Source organism: Stenella coeruleoalba, assembly GCF_951394435.1.
Source record: "Stenella coeruleoalba genome assembly, chromosome: 17".
Lineage (NCBI taxonomy): Eukaryota > Metazoa > Chordata > Mammalia > Artiodactyla > Delphinidae > Stenella > Stenella coeruleoalba.
Genome location: NC_137163.1, coordinates 44,329,682 through 44,354,174, shown reverse-complemented (window position 1 = coordinate 44,354,174; position 24,493 = coordinate 44,329,682). Strand labels below are relative to the sequence as shown.

The 24,493-nt window shown below is 35.5% G+C and overlaps 1 protein-coding gene across 2 annotated transcripts in view; it reads left to right on the top strand.

The window, feature by feature from the left end:
* Window positions 1-24,493, top strand: part of LRRC69 (leucine rich repeat containing 69) — a gene marked incomplete at its 5' end in the record, with an annotated part of 93,974 nt that overhangs the window by 3,465 nt on the left and 66,016 nt on the right. Inside the window, 4 exons of one of the 2 annotated variants that reach the window (XM_079902333.1) lie at window positions 9,990-10,116; window positions 11,656-11,728; window positions 14,404-14,599; window positions 17,279-17,350. The exons of the other annotated variant lie outside the window; for it this stretch is intronic. Coding sequence (XP_079758459.1) covers window positions 9,990-10,116; window positions 11,656-11,728; window positions 14,404-14,599; window positions 17,279-17,350 — 468 coding nt within the window. The remainder of the gene's footprint in view (window positions 1-9,989; window positions 10,117-11,655; window positions 11,729-14,403; window positions 14,600-17,278; window positions 17,351-24,493) is intronic. 2 annotated transcript variants of the gene reach the window in all.

The following is a 24,493-nucleotide window of genomic DNA, read 5'->3' as shown; positions in this document are numbered from 1 at the left end:
TTCATCTTCCAAATATATTTATATTAATATGTTTAGTTTCTCCATAGTTATCTTTTATATTTAATATTATTACACCTTTGTTTCTTTTTTTAAGTTAATTTTTACTGGAGTATAGTTGATTTGCAATGTTGTATTATTTTCTGCTGACAGCAAAGTTAATCAATTATACATATACATATACCCACTCTATTTTATATTCTTTTCCCATCTAGGTAATTACAGAGTATCAAGTAGAGTTCCCTGTGCTATACTGTAGGTTTTTATTAGTTATCTGTTTTACATATAGTAGTGTGTATGTGTCAATCCCAATCTCCCAACCTTTGTTTCTTTCTTCATCAACTACAATCTCTTTTTATTCCCCACTTGGTAAGATGGCAATGTTGGCATCTGTAATCCAGTTTCAGCTCTCCTTCCCTCCTCCTCTTCACAAATTATAAACTTCTTACTTTTATGAGATGTATAGTATTTATAATCTATTCAGTTATCACCATGATTAAATCTTTGTCTCATGGAGAATTCTAAAATTCTAAAACATATACTGTTAATAAGTAAATCTCATTTATATGGAACCAATTAATATACTATGATTATATTTTCTTCCTCATATACCATTTTTGTTTCCTTGGGGTTTCTAATTGTCTTTCACTTATTCTTGTGCCTTTGCCTTTATCATGGCCTCATTTTATTTTAAATGTGATCATATTACATACCCTATCAAATGTGCTTTTTCCTTGAGTAACTTCCTTCCAGGAGCCTCTGTCCTCCTGCCCCAATTTAAGCTGCTTACTATCTAGGTTTGCTGAATACTGTCAGCCCGGATATCCCTTTGCGGCTCCTGACTTGGACCCATTGTTACCTAGAACCATGTTTTCCCTCTTTTTTGGTTTACTCACTTATTTTGTAGAAATAACTCTCCAGATAGCACCCTAGTCTAGGTATGTGGTAATTAAATTTTTTGAACTCTTGCATATCTGAAAACATGTGCATCCTTCTCTCCTGTTTAATAGTTGTTTAGTAAAAAAGTTACAGATTGTAAATTATACTCCCTCAGGAAAAAAAGCCGAAGAGTCTGATCATTATCACTTTGTCTTCTTGTGGCTCCCGCATTACTCTCCTCCTCATCCTTTGACTATTTAGGAGAGATCCTAAATTTTGACTTCCCAATTCAATTTCCTTAAACAGGGTGTTGGCTCAGCTCAGCCCTTACTTTGAAAGAAGAAGTCACATTTTACTTTTAAAGAAGAATTCAACTGATTAGAAACTAGGCTTCTTGTGGTCTATCTTTAAAGTGCTTTACAAGTCAGACTCAGGCTAATGGCATTATTGTTTCACTGCTATGAACTAGCTATTTTTTTCATGTAGAGTTTCCAATGTTGTGGAGTTTTGAAGAAAATCTGTTTTCCCTTTATAATGGGAGTTCTAGAAGCAGCTTGAATAAAATGTGCTAGAAACCCTCAAAAGATGGATAGAGATTATTTACACAGTTCAGAAATACTGCTCATTCTCCCAGCTGCTAATAGAAAGGGAAGACAAAACTCTCAGAAAAGAGAGAGCTTAGAGAGCTGCAAAGAGCCCTGGAAGAGTGTCTGCAAGTCCTGATACTTCAACCTTTTCAGCCACTCACCAACTAAACATAAGATATTTAATCTCACTGGGTCTCAATTTCTGCCTTCATTTATTCAAAGCCACACTGAGCACCATCTATGTCTCAGGTAATTTGGCAATTAAAAAAAAACCAGATGAAAATACCTGCCTTCATGGAGCTATGTTCTAGTCAGAAGAGATGCAAGAAAGAAACATGCAAAACAGGTGGGAGGTAGTATTAGTGCTAAGGAGAAAAATATAGCAGATAAAGCAGGCAGGGTGCATTGCGGCATTCAGCTGAAATGCTGCCAAGTATCCTTGTGGTCTTCATATCTTGATGATACTTATGTCATAGTTCAAAGATGATCATGATTCTTACTCTAACAATTTTCTATAAAATCCCCGAATGTGTTTTTTAAAAGTTAGTTTGAATTCTTTCTTGTGGTGCTACAGGTTGTGCTTTCAATAATGATTGAAACTCCCCCTATCTTTTTTTTTTTTTCTTTTGGGTCTATACTCTGCTTGACTTTTGGGTTAGTCTTTCTTTTATCATTATAGGAAGTCCAGTTTGCCCCAATATACTGATTTTTTGGGTTATATTTGCCACAGAATGCACAGCATTAAAATAGTCTTGATATTTAACTTCCTAAAACAAAAGTAATACTTAGAAAATTTTTGCACTCACAAAATGGTATCAAATGGAATAACGGCATCCACCATACACTGAGAGCCAGGCACAATGCTAGGAAACTCTTTGTTCATTTTCAAGGAAGTTATAATTATCACTCTCATATGGTTAATAAAATTTATGATTCAGAAAGGTTAAGTCATTTGCCAAGGTCAACCGGTGAATACATGTATAAAATGAGGTCTCTCTCTTTTTTTTTTTTTTTTTTTTTTTTTTTGCGGTACGTGGGCCTCTCACTGTTGTGGCCCCTCTCGTTGCGGAGCACAGGCTCCGGACGCGCAGGCTCAGCGGCGGTGGCTCACGGGCCTAGCCGCTCCGCGGCATGTGGGATCTTCCCGGACTGGGGCACGAACCCGTGTCCCCTGCATCGGCAGGCGGACTCTTAACCACTGCACCACCAGGGAAGCCCTGAGGTCTCTTTTGAGGTTGTTTTCAGCTGTATTGTCTTATTATTCTATACACTTTGTGTGAAATTCACCAGGGTGTGTTGTTCAATTTATAGTTCCTAAAAACAAAAATTGGATTGCCTAAAGGTGGCAGGTTTGAACAATACATGAATTGTTCCCACTCTTCATTTGTTTAGATATCCATTCTTTTGACAAATATTTACCATTCATCTTCTTGTGTTTATGGTGGTCCTGAGGACACAGATGTGAAAAAAAAGTAAGGTCTTTGTCTTCATTTGGGAATTAAATTAAATGTTAATATATGTAAGCTCAATGCCTGACACTGAAACTTTGAAATAAATTAGAGTTGCTATTGTGGTCTAACTAGCAACATGAAACTTTGAAATAAATTAGAGTTGCTATGGTGGTCTAACTAGCAACAATGATAAAATGGAAGGAGATTCTTTAGAGAATACAGATTCTATTCTTTTTTTCTTTGCTAATTTGACTAATGAAACTGGAAATTTTCACTCACTTCTAATGACATGATAAAAATGGATTAATGTCCTATAATTTATGGTGAATGCATTTGGCCTAGGACTAATGAAGTGCTGGTATATCAACAATTTTCAAAGATGCACTTTATTATAACTCTTGAGGGTGGAGACCTTTGTCTTGTTCCTAGTGCCTGGCACTTAGTAAACCATCGAATGTCAGTTTGAGTGAAATGGGATGTAAGCCATTTTCAAAGTCCAACTTAGTCAAACACAGAGCTATCATGATAGGTTTAAAATCTCCAAAGAAACAAATAGCCATTATCTCTAATTGTGTACAGCATTGTTGACATGCATCATAAAGTCCAATGGTAGTACAGCAATGTTCACCTTAAGTGGTTCACACGTGTAGCTGCCCAGGACAAAGATGTGGTCTGCCATAGCTTTTTATTTGACCATAAACAATTGACAGTAAATAAAGGCAACTCTAAGCAGAGTTGGGTAGTCTGTAAATTGTTATTGCATCCCTAGTCTCTCCTTTTCATACTTTTACTGTCCTTTTGGATGACCCCCTAACCCAATCACGCCCCTCCCTTCCTCCTTCCCTCCCTCCCTTCATGCCTTCCTTCTTTTCTATGTTTAACAAATAGTTATTGTACCTGCTAGTAGTAGACTAGCACTCTGCTAGATGCTGATAATACAAAAAGGAATGAAAACATCATGTGTCCCAACTCTCAGGTTTAGTGGAAAAAGGTAATCAAATATACAAATACATGTAAAATTATAATTGTGAAAAGTGTCATGAAGAAGAATTATATTGTGTTATGAGGAGTTGTAGTCAGAGAAATCAGGGAAGGTAGACCTGAGAAGTGCAATTGAGATAAGATCTGAAGGATGGGAGTTATGCAGAGGAACACAAGAGGAAAAGCATATGCAACAACTTTCCCAATCTCTTCCTCCTTGGGCATTCTGGGTCTCACTAAGTCTGGCAGAGAGAAAGGATCTGACATTGTTTGTACTGTTTGTCAGCATCAAGCCTGTCCTTTCCCTGTCCCATCCACTGGAAATGCGCTCTTCCTCCATCAAGTAGGTAACGCCTCCTGTTTTCTAAGCCTGGCTTTGCTATAAAAACAGGGCCTTCTTATACTTGTTTATTGTATCCTGTCCTGGCACACAGACACCTAGTGAATTCCTTCTCTCTACACTACTTTCATTCCTCCTTTGCCTCTGCTTTTATGCCCAAGCCTGCATTAAGCCTCTTGAACCCCTACTGGAACTTCTGCTTCTTCCTCTAGCTGTCAGATGTCTAGAAGAGCCCCAACCCTCTTCTCTGACTTGCCAACTGAGCACATAATCTCTCTGTGCCTCCCTTGATTTATCTCATGTATAGTGTCTTAACCATGTTGGTTACTCAGAAAATTTTAGCCTCTACCCCAACTCAAACATCCAAATGCTTAGTTTTTCCAAACACTTGAAAGTTTTACATTTTACTTGAATGAGTTTTGTGTTGCAATTCCCCTTTTCCAAGATTTGAAACTCTTATCCTTGCTTCTTTAGTCTTTCCTTTAGAAGCTTCTGACAGGATGCTAAAAGGTAATGCCTTGTTAATGCTTCTGCTGTGAATGCCAGAGATTCCTTGTAATACTGTTGAGTAGGACGTGCCAATTTCATGACACTGGGATTAATTTTGGGTTCTAAGGGAACAGGTCTTAGGGGTCACAGGGATTCTCTAGAGATTAGATGGACCTTGAAACTATTTCCAATGAAACTATAATTGTTTTGAGAAATCTGACTTGATGTATTGGGTTGGCCAAACAGCTCTTTCATTTTTGTTTCTGTAAGATGACTCTAGTAGCACTTAGTTGTCTTTAACTTCATTCAAGACAACTTTGTTAGACTGTATTGTGACAGCTGTAATATCAGCGTGCATTAAAAAAAAAAAACTTATCAAAATTGGTGATTTTTTACCCTCAGAATGGGAGAAAATATTTGCAAACGAATCAATGGACAAAAGATTAATCTCCAAAATATATAAACAGCTCATGCAGCTCAATATTAAAGAAACAAATAACCCTATCAAAAAATGGGCAGAGGGTCTTCCTTGGTGGTGCAGTGGTTGAGAGTCCCCCTGCCGATGCAGGGGACACGGGTTCGTGCCCCGGTCCGGGAAGATCCCACATGCTGCGGAGCGGCTAGGCCCGTGAGCCATGGCCGCTGAGCCTGCGCGTCCGGAGCCTGTGCTCCACAACGGGAGGGGCCACAACAGTGAGAGGCCCGCGTACTGCACACACACACACAAAGTTCCTGAAAAATTAAATAATAATAGTTTTGAAATTACCCGAGAATAAGCATGTAGAAAACAAACTATGATTGCTAGGGTGGAGGGGGGGAGGGATAAATTGGGAGATTAGGATTGACATATACACGCTACTATATATAAAATAGATAACTAATAAGGACCTGCTGTATAGCACAGGGAACTCTACTCAATACTCTGTAATGGCCTATATGGGAAAAGAATCTAAAGAAGAGTGTATGTATGTATATGTATAACATTCACTTTGCTGTACACATGCAACTAACACAACACTGTAAATCAACTAAACTCCAATAAAAATTTTTAAAAAATTGTCCATTAAAAAAAAAAGAATTAGTAGAATGAGCCTTAATGCTGCCCTGTCCCACATACCTTGCCCATATACATAACTAATTAAAAAATGTAAATGTCTTATTTTTCTTTTATTAATTTGATTCAATTATTTTATTAAGTAGCTTACAGCATGTGACACTATGTTATGTACTATTTAGGTACAGTGAATGGAAATATTCCCTGTCTTTTAAGGAATTTAAGGATTAATATTTCAAATACCAGCTCAAACATATTTGTACATGTTACAGGTGAATGATTTAACAGTTTGTTCCAAAATGGTATCACCAAGCCATAGTTTAGTTTAGAAAGACTTCCCGATAAAAATGGACATTTGAGCTGGTATTTTTTTACATAAAAAAAAAAATTTATCCAAGTTAGTCATGGAAATCATTTTAAAAGTCAAAAAAGTAATTGAAAGATATAATAAATAGCATAGAGTTTTCTAGTGATAATTAATAGCTACAAGCACAGCATAATTAAATGTTAGGTTACCTGGTCCAATTTCTAGGCATACATATGATAGGTATCACATTGAATTGATTATAGGGGTTATTGAGAATGAGCAGATGGTTAGAATAAAGAAGGCATGCAGCCCATTAGAAGGAAGTGAATCCAGCTGGGTAGATTGGCACTGACTGAGCTCAATAGATACTTGATTTTGAAAAAAGACAAATGGTGTGGAGCCATAATGAGTATCTTCACAGTTTGAACCATTAGCTTATTAAAGAAATGATCTAAGCAGACAGCATTCAACTAACATTTATTGAACAGCTATTGTATTCCAGACACTGTTTTTTGAATGCTGGATGAATTACAGATACCCTATCATTGCAAAATTTCCAACTTTATAGTAAAGGTAAGATATATACATGAGTCACTGTAATACACAGCAGAAGATAATAATTGGCCATAGAAAGTACACAGTGTTATGCAACTACAAAAGGAAGATGGCTTCCTGGAGAAGGTGATATATTCCAAGGGGGAGCATTAAACACAGAAATCCATTATAATATTTGGAGAACCAAGGTATAGTGATAGTTTAATGGAAAGAGAATCCTGACCACATTATCACTGTAGAAATAATAAAAAAAAATTCCAGCAAAATTAACTGATTAACAGAAAGTCATTATTCCTGTGGCCAACAGAATAACAGAGATAATTTTCTCTTTCCTGAAAATATCATTCATAAGTGGCTGTGAATTTAGAAATCTTTGAAAAAAGGAGTTAGAAATCATTAAGAAAACAGGTTTAAAAATTGAAGACTGAGTCAAAGTGTCAACATATATACTATATGAAGCATTCCTAGCATCATGTATGTCTAACATCTTGTTCCATGGTCTTCTCCTGAGTCTAAAAGATTATAGTTAGTGTTTCATAATATCCACTATTTGCCAGGTACTTCATTATATTGTCTCTAATCCTTAAGGCAGCCCTGAGAAGTTGATGCTAGTATCTCCATTTTAAAGAAAAGAAAGGGAGACAGGAATTTGAATGACTTTCTTGGGATCCCATAGTGAGTATATTGCATAGCAGATGGTCTCCAAAGCCTGTGCTTTTGCCTACTGCAAAATACTGACTAAATGGTGTAACCCACAGAACAAGAATATTTAAAATGAGAAATCCATATATTGCATACAATTCTATTGTGTGTGTGTAATGGGTGTATGTATGTATGAATGAATGTATATATTATGTCCATATATATGATCATTCTGAGCAAAAATAAATTCTTTTTAAAAACAGTTTAAAGTAAATAGTGTAATGTAGAAATTAAGAGTATAGGCCATTGAGTGAAGCTATGTTATTTCACCATAAATCACAGCCTGTACCTCAGATCCCTCTTCTGTAAATTAAGGGTAACTTGAAGTCCACCTGAGGCAATGTACAAGGTTGCATGGCACAGTATTTGGCATATATTAAATTCTATTTAAATGTTAGTCATTAGTATTAATAAGTTAATCAGTACTTTTTCTTCTCAAACTTCTTATCCTCTTCTCTCTTTATCCAAAGATTGCTACACATTAAATCTAGAGTCTATAACCCAAAGGCATCAATGGACACTGACATGCTTACCTCATATCCAAAATGTAAGAGGAAACACACACGTCCATTTCAAGGCAGGCTACAGACAGGTTATAACTTAGAGGTATGAGTAGGCCAATGCAATTAAATAAATCAAATCAAATTTAGGACGAGTTGGGATACACAGACACTATTTGGGACAAGCATACAAAGATGTGGAAAAGGCCACAGGGAGACAAGAAACATTTAGGACATACTAAGTAGGGAAATTCCTCATGGACTGATTATTTGGGCAACTCTTTATATATAATCCAGTAGGACAGGTAAAAGGAGTTTAAATGATAAAATAGCCCGTTCTTTACATTCTTAAGTTAGGTAATGCCATAGGCAGGCAGTAATGAGGATTAGTGTTAGGGTAATTGCAATGAGAGTTGAAAAAGTTGCATCTAAGAGGCATTTTGAGAATAGGACTTGGTTACTGATTGAATTTAGGTGGCGAGAGAGAAGTTCTAGGTGATTCCAAAGTTTGGCTACTATATGATTATGAGAAAGATGAGTGCATTAACCAAAGTGGGGAGGGGAAAAACAGATCTCATTTGTCCACTGACATTGTCTAGTTCAGATTCTGAATTTAGAGTGACAGCATCACATCCACTTATGTCTCTTGAGCCAAAACCAACAAGATGACATTTTTACAGGGATAACTGTAAATTCCTACATTTAAGTTAAGAAAAGCATTCAATTGCACAAGTTCAGGATGCGAGTTATCTCCTTGAGAGTAGTTTTTTCTTGGCCACAGACAAAATTAATTATGCACCAACCATGTGCCCCATTTCTGAAAGAGTGCATGTTGTAGCCATGTTAGGCTGCAACAGAAGTGTAGTCATCTGCCTGAGGCAGATTCCATGGTCCCAACAGATCTATGCTATGAGATCACATTTCCTGTCTCACTCTAGGTACCATGTTTCTAGAAAGGAGTACTTAGAAAAATTAGAGTGTAACCAGGATGGTAAAGGGTCTGGAAATTATGTCCCGAGGGAAATGGTTAAGGAAGAATCGAACAAATTCAGGGGGAAGTCCCTGCTCTTATCCAAGGCTATCACCCATTTGTATTTTGGATCCTATCCTTGCTCGTCTACTAAAGGATTTTGATTCTGCAATTATCCCTGTCCTTATATCATTAGTTTCTCACTATCTATAAGATTATTTTCATCAGCATATAAATAAGCTGTACTATATTTTATTTTAAACAAAATACAAACCCTCCAGCTCCCTCCTAATTTTCTAGTGTCCCTTCATAACGAAAGTTCTTTAAGAATTGTATTTTAGTCATTGTCTTCACTTTCTCACATTTTCTCCACAGCATACTTCAGTTTCCTCCTCAGCACTTCACCCCTGTTATCAAGGTCACCAATAACTTTCATGTTGCTAAGTCCAGTGGTTACTTGTATGCTTTTATTTTACTTAACCTTCCTTTGGGATTTGACTCGAATCTTCCTCCTTAAAATAGGAGTGTGTTGGGAACCCCTGGATTAGAGGATCTAGAGGATCTTTCTAACTCCTTTCATGTATCCTTCCTATGTCTGACCAATCTGATGTTAGTAGGTACATAGGGCAGATCTTCCCTACCCTACCATATCATGTCAATAGTTTCTCTTATGAACTTTGTGATCACAGAGTGATGTTAAAGGCCACCCTCCCACCCCACCCCATCCATGTATTATAGAAATCTTATTGGCCTAAGTGAAAAAGCTCATTTGGGATTAGTATGACAGAAGGACCTCAGATCTTCAGCTAATTTCTGATTTCAGGAAATTAGCCCCTTTGCTGAATTTTTAATGTTAGGATACTCCTGAGTTGCTCAAGTGACTTATGAATGGATCATTAATTGTGTTTTTGAGAACCCGTGAAATGGTTTGTAATACAATTTTAATGAAGTTAAGTACTTTAATTGAGAATTAAATTGTGCTTAAATTAACATAAACTGTTTGAACATGAACTCAAATGACCTTTATTTATATAGATAATCTTAGGTACATGTGAAATAATTAAGATTATTTGATTTTTTTAGGTTGTATGTATCTCAACGAAGGGGCTTAATTATTTCTTTTTTCTCAGGTAAAGTGGATAATGTACGAGTTCATTAAATCTCTATATGTTTGCAGTTGACAGCACTAAATCTGGGAAACAACCTTTTGGAAGAAGTTCCAGAAGAGATGAAATACCTTACATCCTTGAAGAAGCTCCATTTATTTGGAAATAAGATTCATAGATTTGCATCTGGAGTATGTGGTGAGTCAAAGACGAGCATAATTATAGTGTCAAACTTAATTTCCTTATATTGAACAATTTGAAAGTAAAGGGAAAAAGGAATTTCATGTTTTAATCTTTTTTGGTTGGAGATATTTACACTTGAAATTAGGGAATTTGGGGAACAACTTTTTTCCCGACTACCATATTATATATTTCTTTACATATAGATCTAAGAAAATAAATAAGCATTAGTGTTAGTAAATTTTCCCCTTTTCAGAATCAGTGTACATTTAGACTCTCAAATCTGGGCACCCTTTCTCTGGCCCAGAGAGAAAACTAGTTGAAAATCAAATCAAGAAAAGCTCTGCACAGCTCTCCTTGTTCTTTACACTTTTTACACTGTCTCAAACACTAAGTCACAATCTTTGCTCAGGATGTTAAGCATAAATCAACTTGGGGAGAATTTTAAAGAAAAGATATGAGATTCAATAAATGGCATTTTTTATTTTTTTCTTTGTGTTTCCCTTAAACTAATAATTTCTCCATTTAATATGACATTTTTCCTATTTAATATGGGTAGAGTATGCTTAAGGACAGAACACATGACAGAGATCCAGATAATTTTTATAGGTTCATTAACTCATGTAAGGCATTTTACTACTTTGTGTCCCCAATAGTAAAATTAGAACTATATAATAGAATTTATAAAGTTCTGTGAACTTTTGAGGCATGGGTGCTATATATTATCATTGTTATCATTGAGCAGCATTTAGTAAGGGTATTATTTCATGGGCCCTCGGTTAGAGGTATATAGGAAAGAGCACAGGTAGATTCTGGTACTATCTCTTTAAAGTACTTTAAAATATTAGCTCATGTATCTTGCAGAAATATTTTTCCACAAAAAATGAAACTCAAGTGCATAGTCCCCTAGTACGTCGACTTTGTCTTGAGCTCCCTGCAGAAGCTGGTGACCCAAGAGGACCTGCTCCCCACTAAATACAGCAAGAGAATTCCCCAGCTCCTTCCAGTCTCCGGTGAAGATCAGCAAGTAGCTGTTTCACGCACCAGCGCCCATCTACTTCTTCCACTTCAAGGAGACTCTGGCTCTGGAATAGAGTTGAACACACTCTACGTCCACTTCACCCTCTTCGCCAGGGAGTTGTGGGCCGTGGTGCATTGGGCTGGTTTCCCATGCGGTTTTCCTGTTTGGTGGATGAGTTCGGCTTGTCAGGAAGACCCTTTGGTCGTCATTCATGCATTTCACAAACATTTGTGGGACTACGGTTCTGAGTTTCAAAAACAAAACTAAAACCCTGGGTTCCAGTGCCTTTTATAATAGTTTCTGGTTCCAGTTTGTGGTGAGTTTGGCCCTCTATCCTCAGGTGCCAAGACTTAGCTTTCTAACTGGGATAAATTATGCCTTTTTGATTAAGCTAATCTGAGAGGGTATCAGTTACCAGCAACCCAAAGAGCCTTGGCCAAGGCAAGAAACCAGAAGGAAAACAAAGGTGTACAGAAAAGTGACTAAAAATTATTTTCTAATGGATATCTAAAGTGACTAAAATTGTTTTCTAACAGATGGCTTACAAAATTTGATCCTGCTTAATCTGAACAACAATCAGCTTACATGGATTCCTCAAGAAATCAGCAGGTAATTTTGTTTCTAGTGAGAGCTGGTTACCACTACTCCCCACCATGCCCCCACCCCCAAACTGCCATTTCTCCCCATCCTGGTCATTTTAACATGGTATGCTTAGCCTCTAGTCCTTGTGGGATTTATACATAGGAAAGAGGCACCTGAAGGACTGAGGCAAGCTACTGATTTTAAGCAGACGATTCTTTAAACACTTCAGAGAAATGAGAAACAGCATGACTTGGTAGTCTAAGTATAAAAGTGAGGGTTTGAAACAAAGTTCTAAAGTTGATTGTGTTATTGATTTCCTAACTGGGGGGTTCTTGGAGCTTGCTCTGTTACAGAATTGGGGACATTAAACTTTACTGTAAAACATTTTCAGCTTGATGGAAAAGGTAATACGAAAGCAAAGACTTTAAAACCAACATGTCATTTTCATAAAAAAACACATTTTATTATCATTAACAAAAACAAAATGCTATTTTTCCTTATCCTGCACATTTGCACAGATGGGCTGCTGTTACAGTGACTTTCTGGAGCCAGCTGAGGGCCTTGTCCTTCTGCAGGCAAAACACCCTCTTGGGCTTTTCTTCTGACAGATGGAGACAGAACCCTACTCAGGTTTACTTTGGAGACTCTCTTTATTGCCTGTCAAACAGAAACAGATGTATTACAACATAAGAACATCCAGATTTTTAAAGGATACAAAACTATTAATAGTTCTCAACAAAGGGCTTTCTGCAACACCTAAAGTCTATTCCAATTTACTTGTCTATACCTCTAGCTAATGTATTTTTCTCCAGATAGATTTTTACAGAAAAAGTAATGTTTTAAATCAGAGCAACTAGAAAAAAATTTGAAGCTATCTAATTTATGAAGAAGAGGAATATTTATGGTAATGAAAATGCCAATAGTTGTCTGCTTACTTTTTCACTCATTCAGCTTATCAACTGATTTATGTGTTGGTCATGTAATGAAAAAAGGACACCTTGGAAGATCTGGTGAACTAGGTTCAGGTCATAACTTTGTGCAACTAGCCTCATGACCTTGGCCAAGTAATTTAACTGTCTTGGACCTTGGTTTTCTCATCTCTAAAGGAAGAATTGTGAGGAAATGAACTTTGAAATTCTTGGAGCTATAACATGTTATGATTTCACAATTTAGTAAGCTTAGCTCTGTTTGGAGAACAAAGTACAATATTGTCTTTTGTTAAATGTATCCTTAACTATTTTAAGTGCTTTTTTATGTTATTGTAAATAGAATTTTGAAAACTTTTATTTTCAGTTGTTTGTGGCTACAATATAGACATAAAGTAGATTTTTTTAATAGTGACTTTGTAGTCTGTGACCCTTCTTTTAGTTCTAGTAGGTTTGTTTGTTTGTTTTTTTTTGCAGTACCTCTCTTTAACATTTTGACTATCTTTTTAATTTTGAAATACTCTCCTCTCATACCTTTAGAAATTCCTTGTTAACCAGGTTCATCTACTTTTCTGCTCATGCCTTCTCTGGGTGCCTTTGGTTTTCATTTGTTTGTCAGATGTTCATATTTCTCAAGAATCTTTCCATCTGCTTCCTCTCTATCTCCTTCTGCTCTTTTGTAGTTGTTATTCTTTCTGTCAGTCTCATGTATTCACATCGCTTCCACGATAGAATTCATAGAATCTTCCCCCAAATCTCTTTTACTAGCACTGACTATTGTTGTAAGCAACAGTCCCCCATTTTAAACTGTCTAGAAATGTCACCTCATTATGTTACTAATTTAACTTCAACAGCTTAAGAGCATTATAAATCTTCATTCTTAGCTTTGCAAGAAGACACATCTGCATTTGAATCTTGACATGGTTTTCTGATGTTTAAGTTGGGCAAGTTATTCACTGCCTCTGATCCTTTATTTTCCTCATTTCTGGATTAAGGGTGATAACTCAAGCCTTAGGGTTGTGCTGTAGATTAAATTTAATGCACAAGTACATAGTTGGTGCTCAATAGTGCTAATTTGTTCCTGCTTCTTTATTCAAAACACTAATATTTTCTCAGTTTGTTATGCCTTCCTGTTGCCCTAATTTTACAGGTTCTATTATTCAAGGCCAAGTTCAAAATGTTGTTTCTTCCGAAATGCTTCTGAGGGACCTCAGGTACTATATCTGCAATTACAGACTCAAATCTTAACCCTTTTCTCCTTGTTTGTTGGCATTTTCTATCCTCATTTTATGGCTCTATCTAATATCTCCTTCTAGACAATGATATACATAAAGGCAGAATTTGTGGCTGATCTGTCTTTGCATCTTCCGCAGCAACTCAGTGGTACAGGATGTATAATCTATATCTAAATCTATACCTGTCTATATCCATGTGTGTGTATATGTTCTCCTTTGTCCTCTGGCTTCCTCTTCAGTATAGCTACTGTATATGTACAAAGAATAAAGATAGAATTTTTTTTCTTAAATATAAGTTTTGATTAGATAAAATTTTAACTTTTAACATAAACCATCTGATTATAAAAATCTTTAAAAGTTAAATTACAACAAAGTTTTTTTATGCTCAAATGATTCATAGTAGTTGTGAACACTTGACTGAAGAAAAGCTCAGGTGAGCTACAAAAAATATGAATTGATACATGGCTCTGATAAGTGGGGTCTGTACAATGGACTTTCTTATTCTTGTGAATTTCATTCATACACTTTGTTTATTTTTTAGATTAAAAAGCCTTACATATCTGAGTATAAATCATAACCAGCTAGCCAGCATTCCTAGAGAACTTTGTTTCCTTAAGAATCTTTCTGAACTTCAACTTAACTACAATCAGCTCATTTGTATACCCAAAGAGATTAATTTCTTGAAGAAGCTCCAGAAGCTTCTTCTGGTCAGGAACAACATTGAATCTTTGCCAGAGGTAAGCAAAAGATGGAACCAAATTTTCTTTTGTTGGTGAAGAACTCATTACACCATGATAAGGAGCAGTTGTAGAATAGATTTGGGCATCTGAGTACAAGAGGTCATTTGCTTTCCCTCTGATTAGGTATAATCAGTTCCCAAATCCCTATGACAAAGGAAGGTTATAACTTGGATTTTTTCACAAAGCTAGGGATGCCAGATTTAGTAAATAAAAATACAGAATGCTTAAATCTGAATTTCAGATTACCGATGAAGAATTTCTTTTAGTATAAGTATGTTCCAAATATTGCATGGGACATACTTATATGTGTTAAAAATCTTATTTTTTTGTCTGAAATTTAAATTTAAGTGAGTGTCCTGTATTTTATCTGGCAACTCTATATACAGCACAAAATATTAGTACTTTTAGGTTTTCAAGTATGTGCTAGATATCTTCCATTTTTTCTTTACATCCACTCTCCATCCTTTTCCAACCTGCTCTGTGCCTGGGAGACTGACCCGTATGGGCATCAATGAGCTCCTTTGTCCTCAGGCTTCCTCTAGGATATGGCCAATGAGGGGCAGTAGCAGGAGGTGAAAGGGCAGGGGGATATTGAGTACCATATAGTTTTCCCCTGGTGTTCTCTCTAATAGGGTGCTGTGAGTTGCCTGCATGCTTTTCTGGAGGGTCATAGCAAATGTCAGGTGAATCTCAATGGACATTATTACATTCCCTTGACTCTTTAGGCTTGTGGTATTAAAGAACTCCCTGCTGTTGCTAGCTTTTGGGAACCTTGTGGTTTTAGGGAACTACCTTTCTTGGTTTAGGGAACCTCGTTGATTTCCCTGAACCCTGTCAAACTTTTATAAATAGTGGCTTTATTAAACTCTCCTCAAATTTCCCAGTTTAAGAGTACCGGTTCCTGTTAAGAACCTGTCAATGGGTTTACCTTCCTTACTTATGCAAATTAGAATTAATTTGATAGGAGGAAATGCATGTCATACAGTAACTTGAGGAATAAAAAAAGCAGATTAATTCCTACTGTTTCACTTTTCTCTCAAGAAGATATTCCCTTGGGACTTCTCTGGTGGTCCAGTGGTTAAGAATTCACCTTACAATGCAGGGGATGCGGGTTTGATCCCTGGTCGGGGAACTAAGATCCCACATGTTGTGGGGCAATTAAGCCTGTGTGCTGCAACTACTGAGCCCACGCGTCACAACTAGAGAGCCCGCCTACTGCAACTACTGAGCCCGTGTGCTCTGGAGACTGTGCGCCACAACTAGAGAGAAGCCCGTGTGCTGCAATGAAGAGCGTGCGCTGCAACTAAGACCCGATGCAGCCAAATAAATAATAAATGAATAATTTTTTTAAAAAAGAATATATTCCCTTTAAAAGTTCTGTGCACCCTGTAATGTGATATGTAAAAATATACCAAGGTATAGGCTATAAATAAGTATATTTCAAAATTTTTATTTTTATATTCCTTAAAAATTTGACTTACTATAAACAAGTAAGAAAATGTCTTGGAATTACAGATTAAACCTATTAAAAGCATGTCTCCCTCATTTGAGGGAAAAGCAATAACAGCAGCAATAGGATCATCATGAAGCATTACATTACTTAGTGTTCATAGCAACTTTATAATGTATCTCTTATTATGCCCATTTTAGAATAAAGATCAAAGAGGTTATGTGACTTGAACATAGTTTGCAAAAGTCAGAAAAAGAGCTCAGATCCATGTCTGTCTAACTTAAAAGTCTGTATTTCAAATCAATAGTCTTACCACAATTTTATAAACCCAAGGCATTTAGACTTTAAAAAATTTGAATGCTAGTAAGTCCTGTCCTGAATTATCATGTAAAGAATGCCTATAATCATTTATGTCCTTGTACATTTAATACGTTTCAGTCTATCATTGTTCTTTTTGGTCTGAATTATAAATGATAAGACATTACAGAAAATACTCATTTGTTTTGTTACTAAACATATTATGAATCATTTTCTGGTACATTATAAATTATGTGTATGTCTGCACACATGCATATGAAGGTATATGCCCATCCAGTCACATCGGGCATGTGGCTAGACTAACAGATTTCCCTTATAAGGAAAAGGTTGTGTTAGCACAATGCCACACAAAAGGTAGATGTGAAATAAATACCAGTGGAATTGTTGATAGATATAGCTCTCTAAGATTACGTCTGTGTTCTGTCTCCCAAAGGTTCTTTCTGTTTTAATGATAGAAATGTCTACTAAGTGCTCACTTTGTATTAAGCCCTTTAGTAAGCACTTTTGATTAGTAATTTATTTAATGCATTCAGCATCCATATTGAAGATAGTGGCTTCCATTAACATTTCCATGTTACAAATGGAGAAACTAAAGTACAAAGATTAAGAAATTTGCCTATAGATATATAGTAAGTGTTGGAGGTGAATTTGAACCTACAGATATTTACTACAAATAGTCTAGTTCTTGGTCACCATGTATGTTGCCCTGGAGTGGTCAGAGGAAATGGAGAATTGAAAGAATCTGGTGATCCAGACCTAGTGATCTCCCTGGGGAGATATACTGAAGAATTGACCAGGTAATTAGGAAAGGTGGTCAACTTCATCAAGTTTAAACTTACAAGAAATGTTTGTGATTCTACATATTAGACTTTTAAAAAGCTCTCTCCCTCTTTTGTTTCCTGACACAGGAACTTTGTGATCTTTTCAACCTAAGAATCCTAGACATAGCTGGAAATGTTATTCAGATATTTCCACCAGGAGTAAGTAGAGTCAACTTGAAATATAATTGAAAAATAATTTTGTTTATGCTATTGGGAATAGGAAAAATAGGCAGCCAGTAAAACCTATATTAATTGGAACCTTGAATTATACAGATAACTCAAAGATTTGCTTTGTTCTGGAATTTCAAGACCTGTTCTTTCCCATTCCTTCCTTTGTGTTCTGCTTGTGTTCTTCCTTTGTGCCTGCTGAACTTGTTTGAACTGAGTGAACTCTGATTGTTATCATAAATATTTTAATATACTAGCTATGGTTAAGTGTTTTTTTTAATCATATACTGTTTTTGGTCACCTCAGACTTTTTGAAAATATTACGTTCCAGAGCGTATTTTTATCCCTTGCAATTAATCCAAAAGAGACACCACTATTAGTTGTTTTTAAGCCATAAACAGTGAAAAATGCACTTTTTTTCATTTGGAGATGAATTTTGACTTTGCTTTATTTCAAATAACTGAGAAGCAGTTGGTCTTAGCAACTTTTAACTTCTGGGAAAGAAAAGGCAGTTTTTCATGTTGGCATGAGCATGTTTCCACTGCAAGGTAATAATTAGAAGCCCATCAATCCACAAGGTATTCAATAAATAGTTGTCAGTCCATTAATTACTTTTTCTGATTGATCAACACAAAATTGAGATTTCAGTCCTTTTTACCCACTGAGCAATATTTTACACTGAAGATGACTCAAATAGGAAAAATGAGTGTAATTTCTGTGTTTTAGAAAAAATGTAGAGTTTTTTTTGTGGTAAATTATACATAACATAAAGTTTACCATTTTAACCATTTTTAAGTGTACAGATCTGTGGCACTATGTATATTCATGTTGTTGCATAACCATCATCACCACCTGTCTCCAGAAGTTTTCTATCTTTTCAACTGAAACTGGACCTATTAAACACTATAACTTCCCATGCCTCCCTCCTTCTAACACCTGGCAACCACCATTCTACTTCTTGTCTCTAAGAATTTGAGCACTCTAGGAATCTCATATGAATAGGATCATACAATATTTGTCCTTTTGTGACTGGCATATTTCACATAGTATAATGCCTTCAAAATCTGTATATGTTATAGCCTGTGTCAGATTTCCCTCTTTTTATGGCTGAATAATATTCCATTGTATGTATATGCCACATTTTGTATATTCATTCATCTGCCCATGGACAATTGCGTTGCTTCTTCCTTTTGGCTATTGAGAATAATGCTGCTGTGAACATGGGGTACAAATATCTGTTCAAGTCCCTACTTTCACTTCTTTTGGGTATATACCCAGCAGTGGAATTGCTGAGTCATATGGTAATTCCATGTTTTAGTTTTTTTTAAGGAATTGCCAAACTGTTTTCCAAAAGTACAGTTTTGAATGTTTAATAAGCACTGGATGTTGTTAATGTTGACCTGGTAAATGATGCAAGATTTTTTTCATCCTGCTACAAGATATTATTCATGTCTTAGTTCTCTTTTTCTGCCCTATGATGCCTTCTCTGATTGCCAAAGCAGCCTTCTGATACTAATTCTTCTCTGGTACCATTATAATTTGTACATACCACAAAGTAGAGTAATTCTTTTTAAGTCTGTCTTCCCATTAGACTGTAATCTTACAGAGGAAAGGAGTACTCTTTTTAACCTTTATACCTGCAGTGTCTTAAATTTCAATTGAATAAATGTTAAACAAATAAATAAAAATAATGTTCTTAAACTACATTCAGTATTTGCCTTCGTAGTATCGTGAATTCACAGTTTCTTCTACAGTGATTCTGTACTTACAATTTTGATAAAACACCATTATTTAGATCCCATTAATTTAGAGTAATTTTGGCAGAATCTGAATTAGTATCACCTTTGTAACATCTATTTCAGAATTTTCTGAAAACTCTGAAGTAAGATATTCTGTGAATTCATCTGAGCTTTGGTCCAACTGGTTCAAGTTAATAAAATTTCCACATTTTATTAGATGGGACAACTAATGGGGAAATGATGAACACAGAGGATAAATGACTGACTCTAGGTTATGCCATGATTATCAGTGAAAGAGAGTAAGTTTCAAAATAATGGTAGTGCACTTTAAAAACAATTAGACCATCCTTTTCAGGAAGCAACATAGTATAGAAATGAAGAACATGGACTTTGGGGTCATATACACATGAGTTTAAAGTTCTAATTTTCTATTTACTAACTTTGTAATCTCTAACAAGTGGCTTAACTTCTCTGAGTTGCTGTTTTATTTGTCAAATGGGTATATTAATACCACTAACCTTAGGAAGGTTGTTAAGTTACATAATGATTTAAAGCATTTTGTACACAGTCGGCATTCAAGGAATGGAAGCTCTAATGATTATATGTTGTATGTACAATATATACCAATAGTGAAATACTACTAATATGTATAATTATAGTGATCATCCACTGTCTACTAGCATTAATAGGAAGAATTAACCTTGTGAGGTGCATGTTCTAAAAACTTATTTTTATTATAAAATTTTTCAAACATACATAAAAACAGAGAGAAAAGCAAAAGGCAATTCCATATACCTATTGCCCTGAAGTGTAGTATTAACCCAGAGATTTGAAAATGTGCTCTGTAGAAGTTTCTTTAAGTGGCTTATTGTTTACAGTTATTGTTTTTTCTTTTTCTTTTTCTTTTTTTAAATAGGGCTTTATTTAAGTCTGTTGCTATTTTATGACCTGAAACTTGGTGTGCTATTTGGAAAATGCAGTTGTTTCACAGAAATTTAGTTTTTATTCATATGGCTTTTAAATATTTGAAACTGAATTTTCACCAGGATTTTTGTATAAGAGTATACATTAGATGGAGATCTGCAGTAAGACAATGGGACTGTTATAATTATTTGTTCATATGTGTTGAATAAAAAGAATTTCTAGATTATTAAGAAAAATGCCATCATGATCAGATAGTGAGTTAGCTGTATTAGAAATGCATTGGTCCTTTTATTACCATGTAGTCAGATCTAGTACATTGAGACTTTAATTTCTTTCCTTATCTCTTTTTTTCTCTTCTTGATTTAAACTTAAAACTTTTTTTGAAAGTTGTACAAATTATACATTCTTCTTAAAGTTTCAAACAACAAAGAAATACAGAATAATAATAAAAGTATCCATTCCAGGATGTCTACATGTGTGTTCTTTAGAAAAGTCTGTTAAAGCATATATATATATTTTAAAGAATTTTAAGGGAGTTTATTGCCAGAAAGTGCCAGCATCTGAAAAGAGAACCATAAATGCTCCTAAGCAAAGGTAATCACCATCCTTTCAAAATATGCCAACAGGCAGAGAGGTGCCAAAGCAATGTAGTTCCAGAAAGGGAGTCTTCCTCCTGCTTCCTTGAGGTGTGGCAGGAAGGTCCTCAAAATCAGGCTGTCCCCTAAGGACTTCATTCTAATACAGAGCAGGAAGTCACTTCACCTCTCCATGGCCCTTCTCCTTCTCTATCTTTCACATGGAAGCTCTTTTGGTGATAATGATATTGTTTATCCTTTCCTGTGTATTGTGAGCTTGTTGGGATGATCACATTCATCATTTAGCTGGACCATTTACCATTTGCTGGACCATGAGGAGCCACATTTGAAACCCACCAAGAGGAATTCACAGCCCATGGAGATCTTAAACTCAGAGCACAATTCAGAAACTGGACATGATTTTGGTGTCTTTCTTTGAGAAGAGGATGATACATTTTCAGTTGGGCATAGGTATTTGAATGAGATTAGATGTGCCATTTTTGGAATTAGATATATGGAAAAAAGAAAGTGTGTGGATGTGGGCACTGAAGAAGGTGGTTAATAATGAATAATACGTTTTTCACGTTATGGTATGTCTGGATTGGTTTCATGATACTTAATTTCCCAGTATAAATTTTCTTATTTATTTATTTATTTATGGCTGTGTTGGGTCTTAGTTGTGGCACACGGGATCTTTCGTTGTGACACATGGGATCTTTCATTGCAGCACACAGGCTCCTCTCTAGTTGTGGTGCGTGGGCTTCTCTCCAGTTGTGGAATGTGGGCTTCTCTCTAGTTATAGTGTGCAGGCTCTCTAGTTGTAGTGTGCAGGCACCAGAGCACATGGGCCCTGTAGTAGCAGCACGTGGGCTCTCTAGCTGTGGCATGCAGACTCAGTAGTTGTGGCACTCAGTCTTAGTTCCCCGACCAGGAACTGAACCCGTGTCCCCTGTATTGGATGGCAGATTCTGAACCACTGGACCACCAAGGAAGTCCCTGAATTTTCTTTTTAAAGAAGTACCATCCAAGTATGTAAAAGGTGTCATTGGTAGTAGAAAGATCAATAGAGAGAAAACAAAACTCTGGGGCTGATTTCTTGATTTGATATGCCATTGCACAATTTGAGGAAATTTTCAGTGCCTCAGATAAAATTATTTGATATCCAATTCCTATCTAAGACATGTCAAACTTATTCATTTTAATAGTTTGCAAAGTGTCCTGTGCTTCTTGGATGAATAGGGATTGTTAAGATTTTTTTTTAAATAAATTTTTTTTTCTCCCATTTAGTTCTCTTGTCTTCAAATAACCTGTGTAAATAACATTTTTCTGATCATAGAAGTAATTAATTCATTGTAGAAAATCCAGAAAATAAACAAGGATAGAAAGAGCCAAATATAAGGTAGCTTTAGGTTTGTCTCCCAAAGAGTATTTATTGCTGGTTTTTTTCCCTCAAGTATCTTATTTTTATATGTGCACTTAAAAAATTGAAAGCATATTTCATAAGAAATATGTATCTTGTTTTTTCTTTTAACATTATATATTGAGCACTTTCCTTAAATGAAAGTTCTTAAAATATGTGACTTTTAATGACTGGGTGCCCTTTTACCTTTTCTAATCATATGTTCACTTTTTCTTACATTTTTTATTATATTGATGGAATTGGATGTGGATTTTGAACGAACAAGCCTTTGAGGAAAAGGATGATCTGAAACAAAATGTCTTTTATTTGTATCTCTTTTGGGGGGAGTAACAATTTTGAGACATGGCCTGTGATGGATAGTGAACCATAAGGAAACATTGCCAGTTGCTCAGATGGGGGAAATAGTGATGCTTGGTTTACGAGTTTCCTAGTTCTGCTGTGATGAAGTACCACAAACTGGGCATTAAAATAACATGTCTTTGTTTTCTTATAAGAACACCAGCCCTAGGATTAGGGCCCACCCTAATCTAGTATACTCTCATTTTAACAAATTACATCTGTAAAACCTCTTTCTAAATAAGGTCACATTCTGAAGTTCTAGGTGGACATACATTTTGGGGGTATGTCTCATTATATTTGGGTAGAACAACTCATTATATCTGGGTAAAACAATGAGTTTTAGTATTCTATCTAGCACCTGTATGTGTGAGAGATATAACTCTCCTAAGTGAGGCTTATATGACAATTCAGTTCAACCAAGCTAAACTCTCTTCTGTGATTTGGTCATGAAGATTTGAAGAATTTCTATCCTCAGGAATTTCTGGGGAGACAAGTAAACAAATATGAATGTTGTCCTGTAAGAACTTTGGATTTCATGTTTGAAGTGGGCCTTAGAGAGATCATAAGAAAAATATAAAGACAGAAATTTAAAAGTAGAAAAATTAAAGAACGTGGCATTAATTATCTTGGAAAGAGAAGGGAGGTAGGTAAGTGTTAATTTCATTGTTGAGTTCATTATATGAAGGGAGACAGCAACCAGCTGCCTTAATAACTTTTTTTTTTAACTTTTAATGATGGAGAAAAAAAAACCCACACTGTGATTTGCTGCAGAAGGGCTTTGGATTAAGATATTATAGAGGGATTTCTAGGAGGAAAGGGTTACCAACCTCTTTCTAGATTCTAAAAGAAAGAATAGAAAACTCAGTCTGAAGTAGTTATGATTCAGCCATTTCAACAGGGAGAAAAGTAAGTCACTGAGTTTTTTAGTTACCTTGAAGCAATTTTATATATATATATATTTATCTTTAAGAAAGATTTTTCTCTGGCTCCTGTTTCCCTCAGGAGACTGGTTATTTCTCAAACTGCAGTCATTTGAAAAAAAGTTGACCTGACAAAAGTGAGAAAAAGTTTTAATGGTCATCATCAGGTGGTATATAATGTTTATTTTTGATGTGAAGTATAGAACAAAATATTATAACAGACAAAACAGACTTTAAAATAAAGACTATTACAAGAGACAAAGAAGGACACTACATAATGATCAAGGAATCAATCCAAGAAGAAGATATAACAATTGTAAATATTTATGCACCCAATATAGGAGCATCTCAATATATAAGGCAAATACTAACAGCCATAAAATGGGAAATCAACAGCAACACAATCATAGTAGGGGAGTTTAACACCCCACTTTCACCAGTGGACAGATCATCCAAAATGAAAATAAATAAGAAAGCACAAGCTTTAAATGACACATTAAACAAGATGCACTTACTCGATATTTATAGGACATTCCATACAAAAACAACAGAATACACTTTCTTCTCAATTGCTCATGGAACATTCTCCAGGATAGATCATATCTTGGGTCACAAATCAAGCATTGGTAAATTTAAGAAAGTTGAAATCATTATCAACTATCTTTTCTGACCACAAGGCTATGAGACTACATATCAATTACAGGAAAAAACTGTAAAAAATACAAGCACATGTGGTCTAAACAATACATTACTAAATAAGCAAGAGCTCACTGAAGAAATCAAAGAAGAAATCAAAAAATACCTAAAAACAAATGACAATGAAAATACAACAACCCAAAACCCATGGGATGGAGCAAAAGCAGTTCTAAGGGAGAATTTTATAACAATACAATCCTACTTCAAGAAACATGAAACATCTGAGATAAACAACCTAACCTCACACCTATAGCAGTTAGAGAAAGAAGAACAAAAACCCCCCAAAGTTAAGAGAAGGAAAGAAATCATTATGATCAGATCAGATATAAATGAAAAAGAAATGAAGGAAGTGATAGCAACAATCAATAAAACTAAAAGCTGGTTCTTTGAGAAGACAAACAAAATTGATAAACCATTAGCTAGCCTCATCAAGAAATAAAGAGAGAAGACTAAAATCAATAGGATTAGAAACACAAAAGGAGAAGTAACAACTGACACGGTAGAAATACAAAGGATCATGA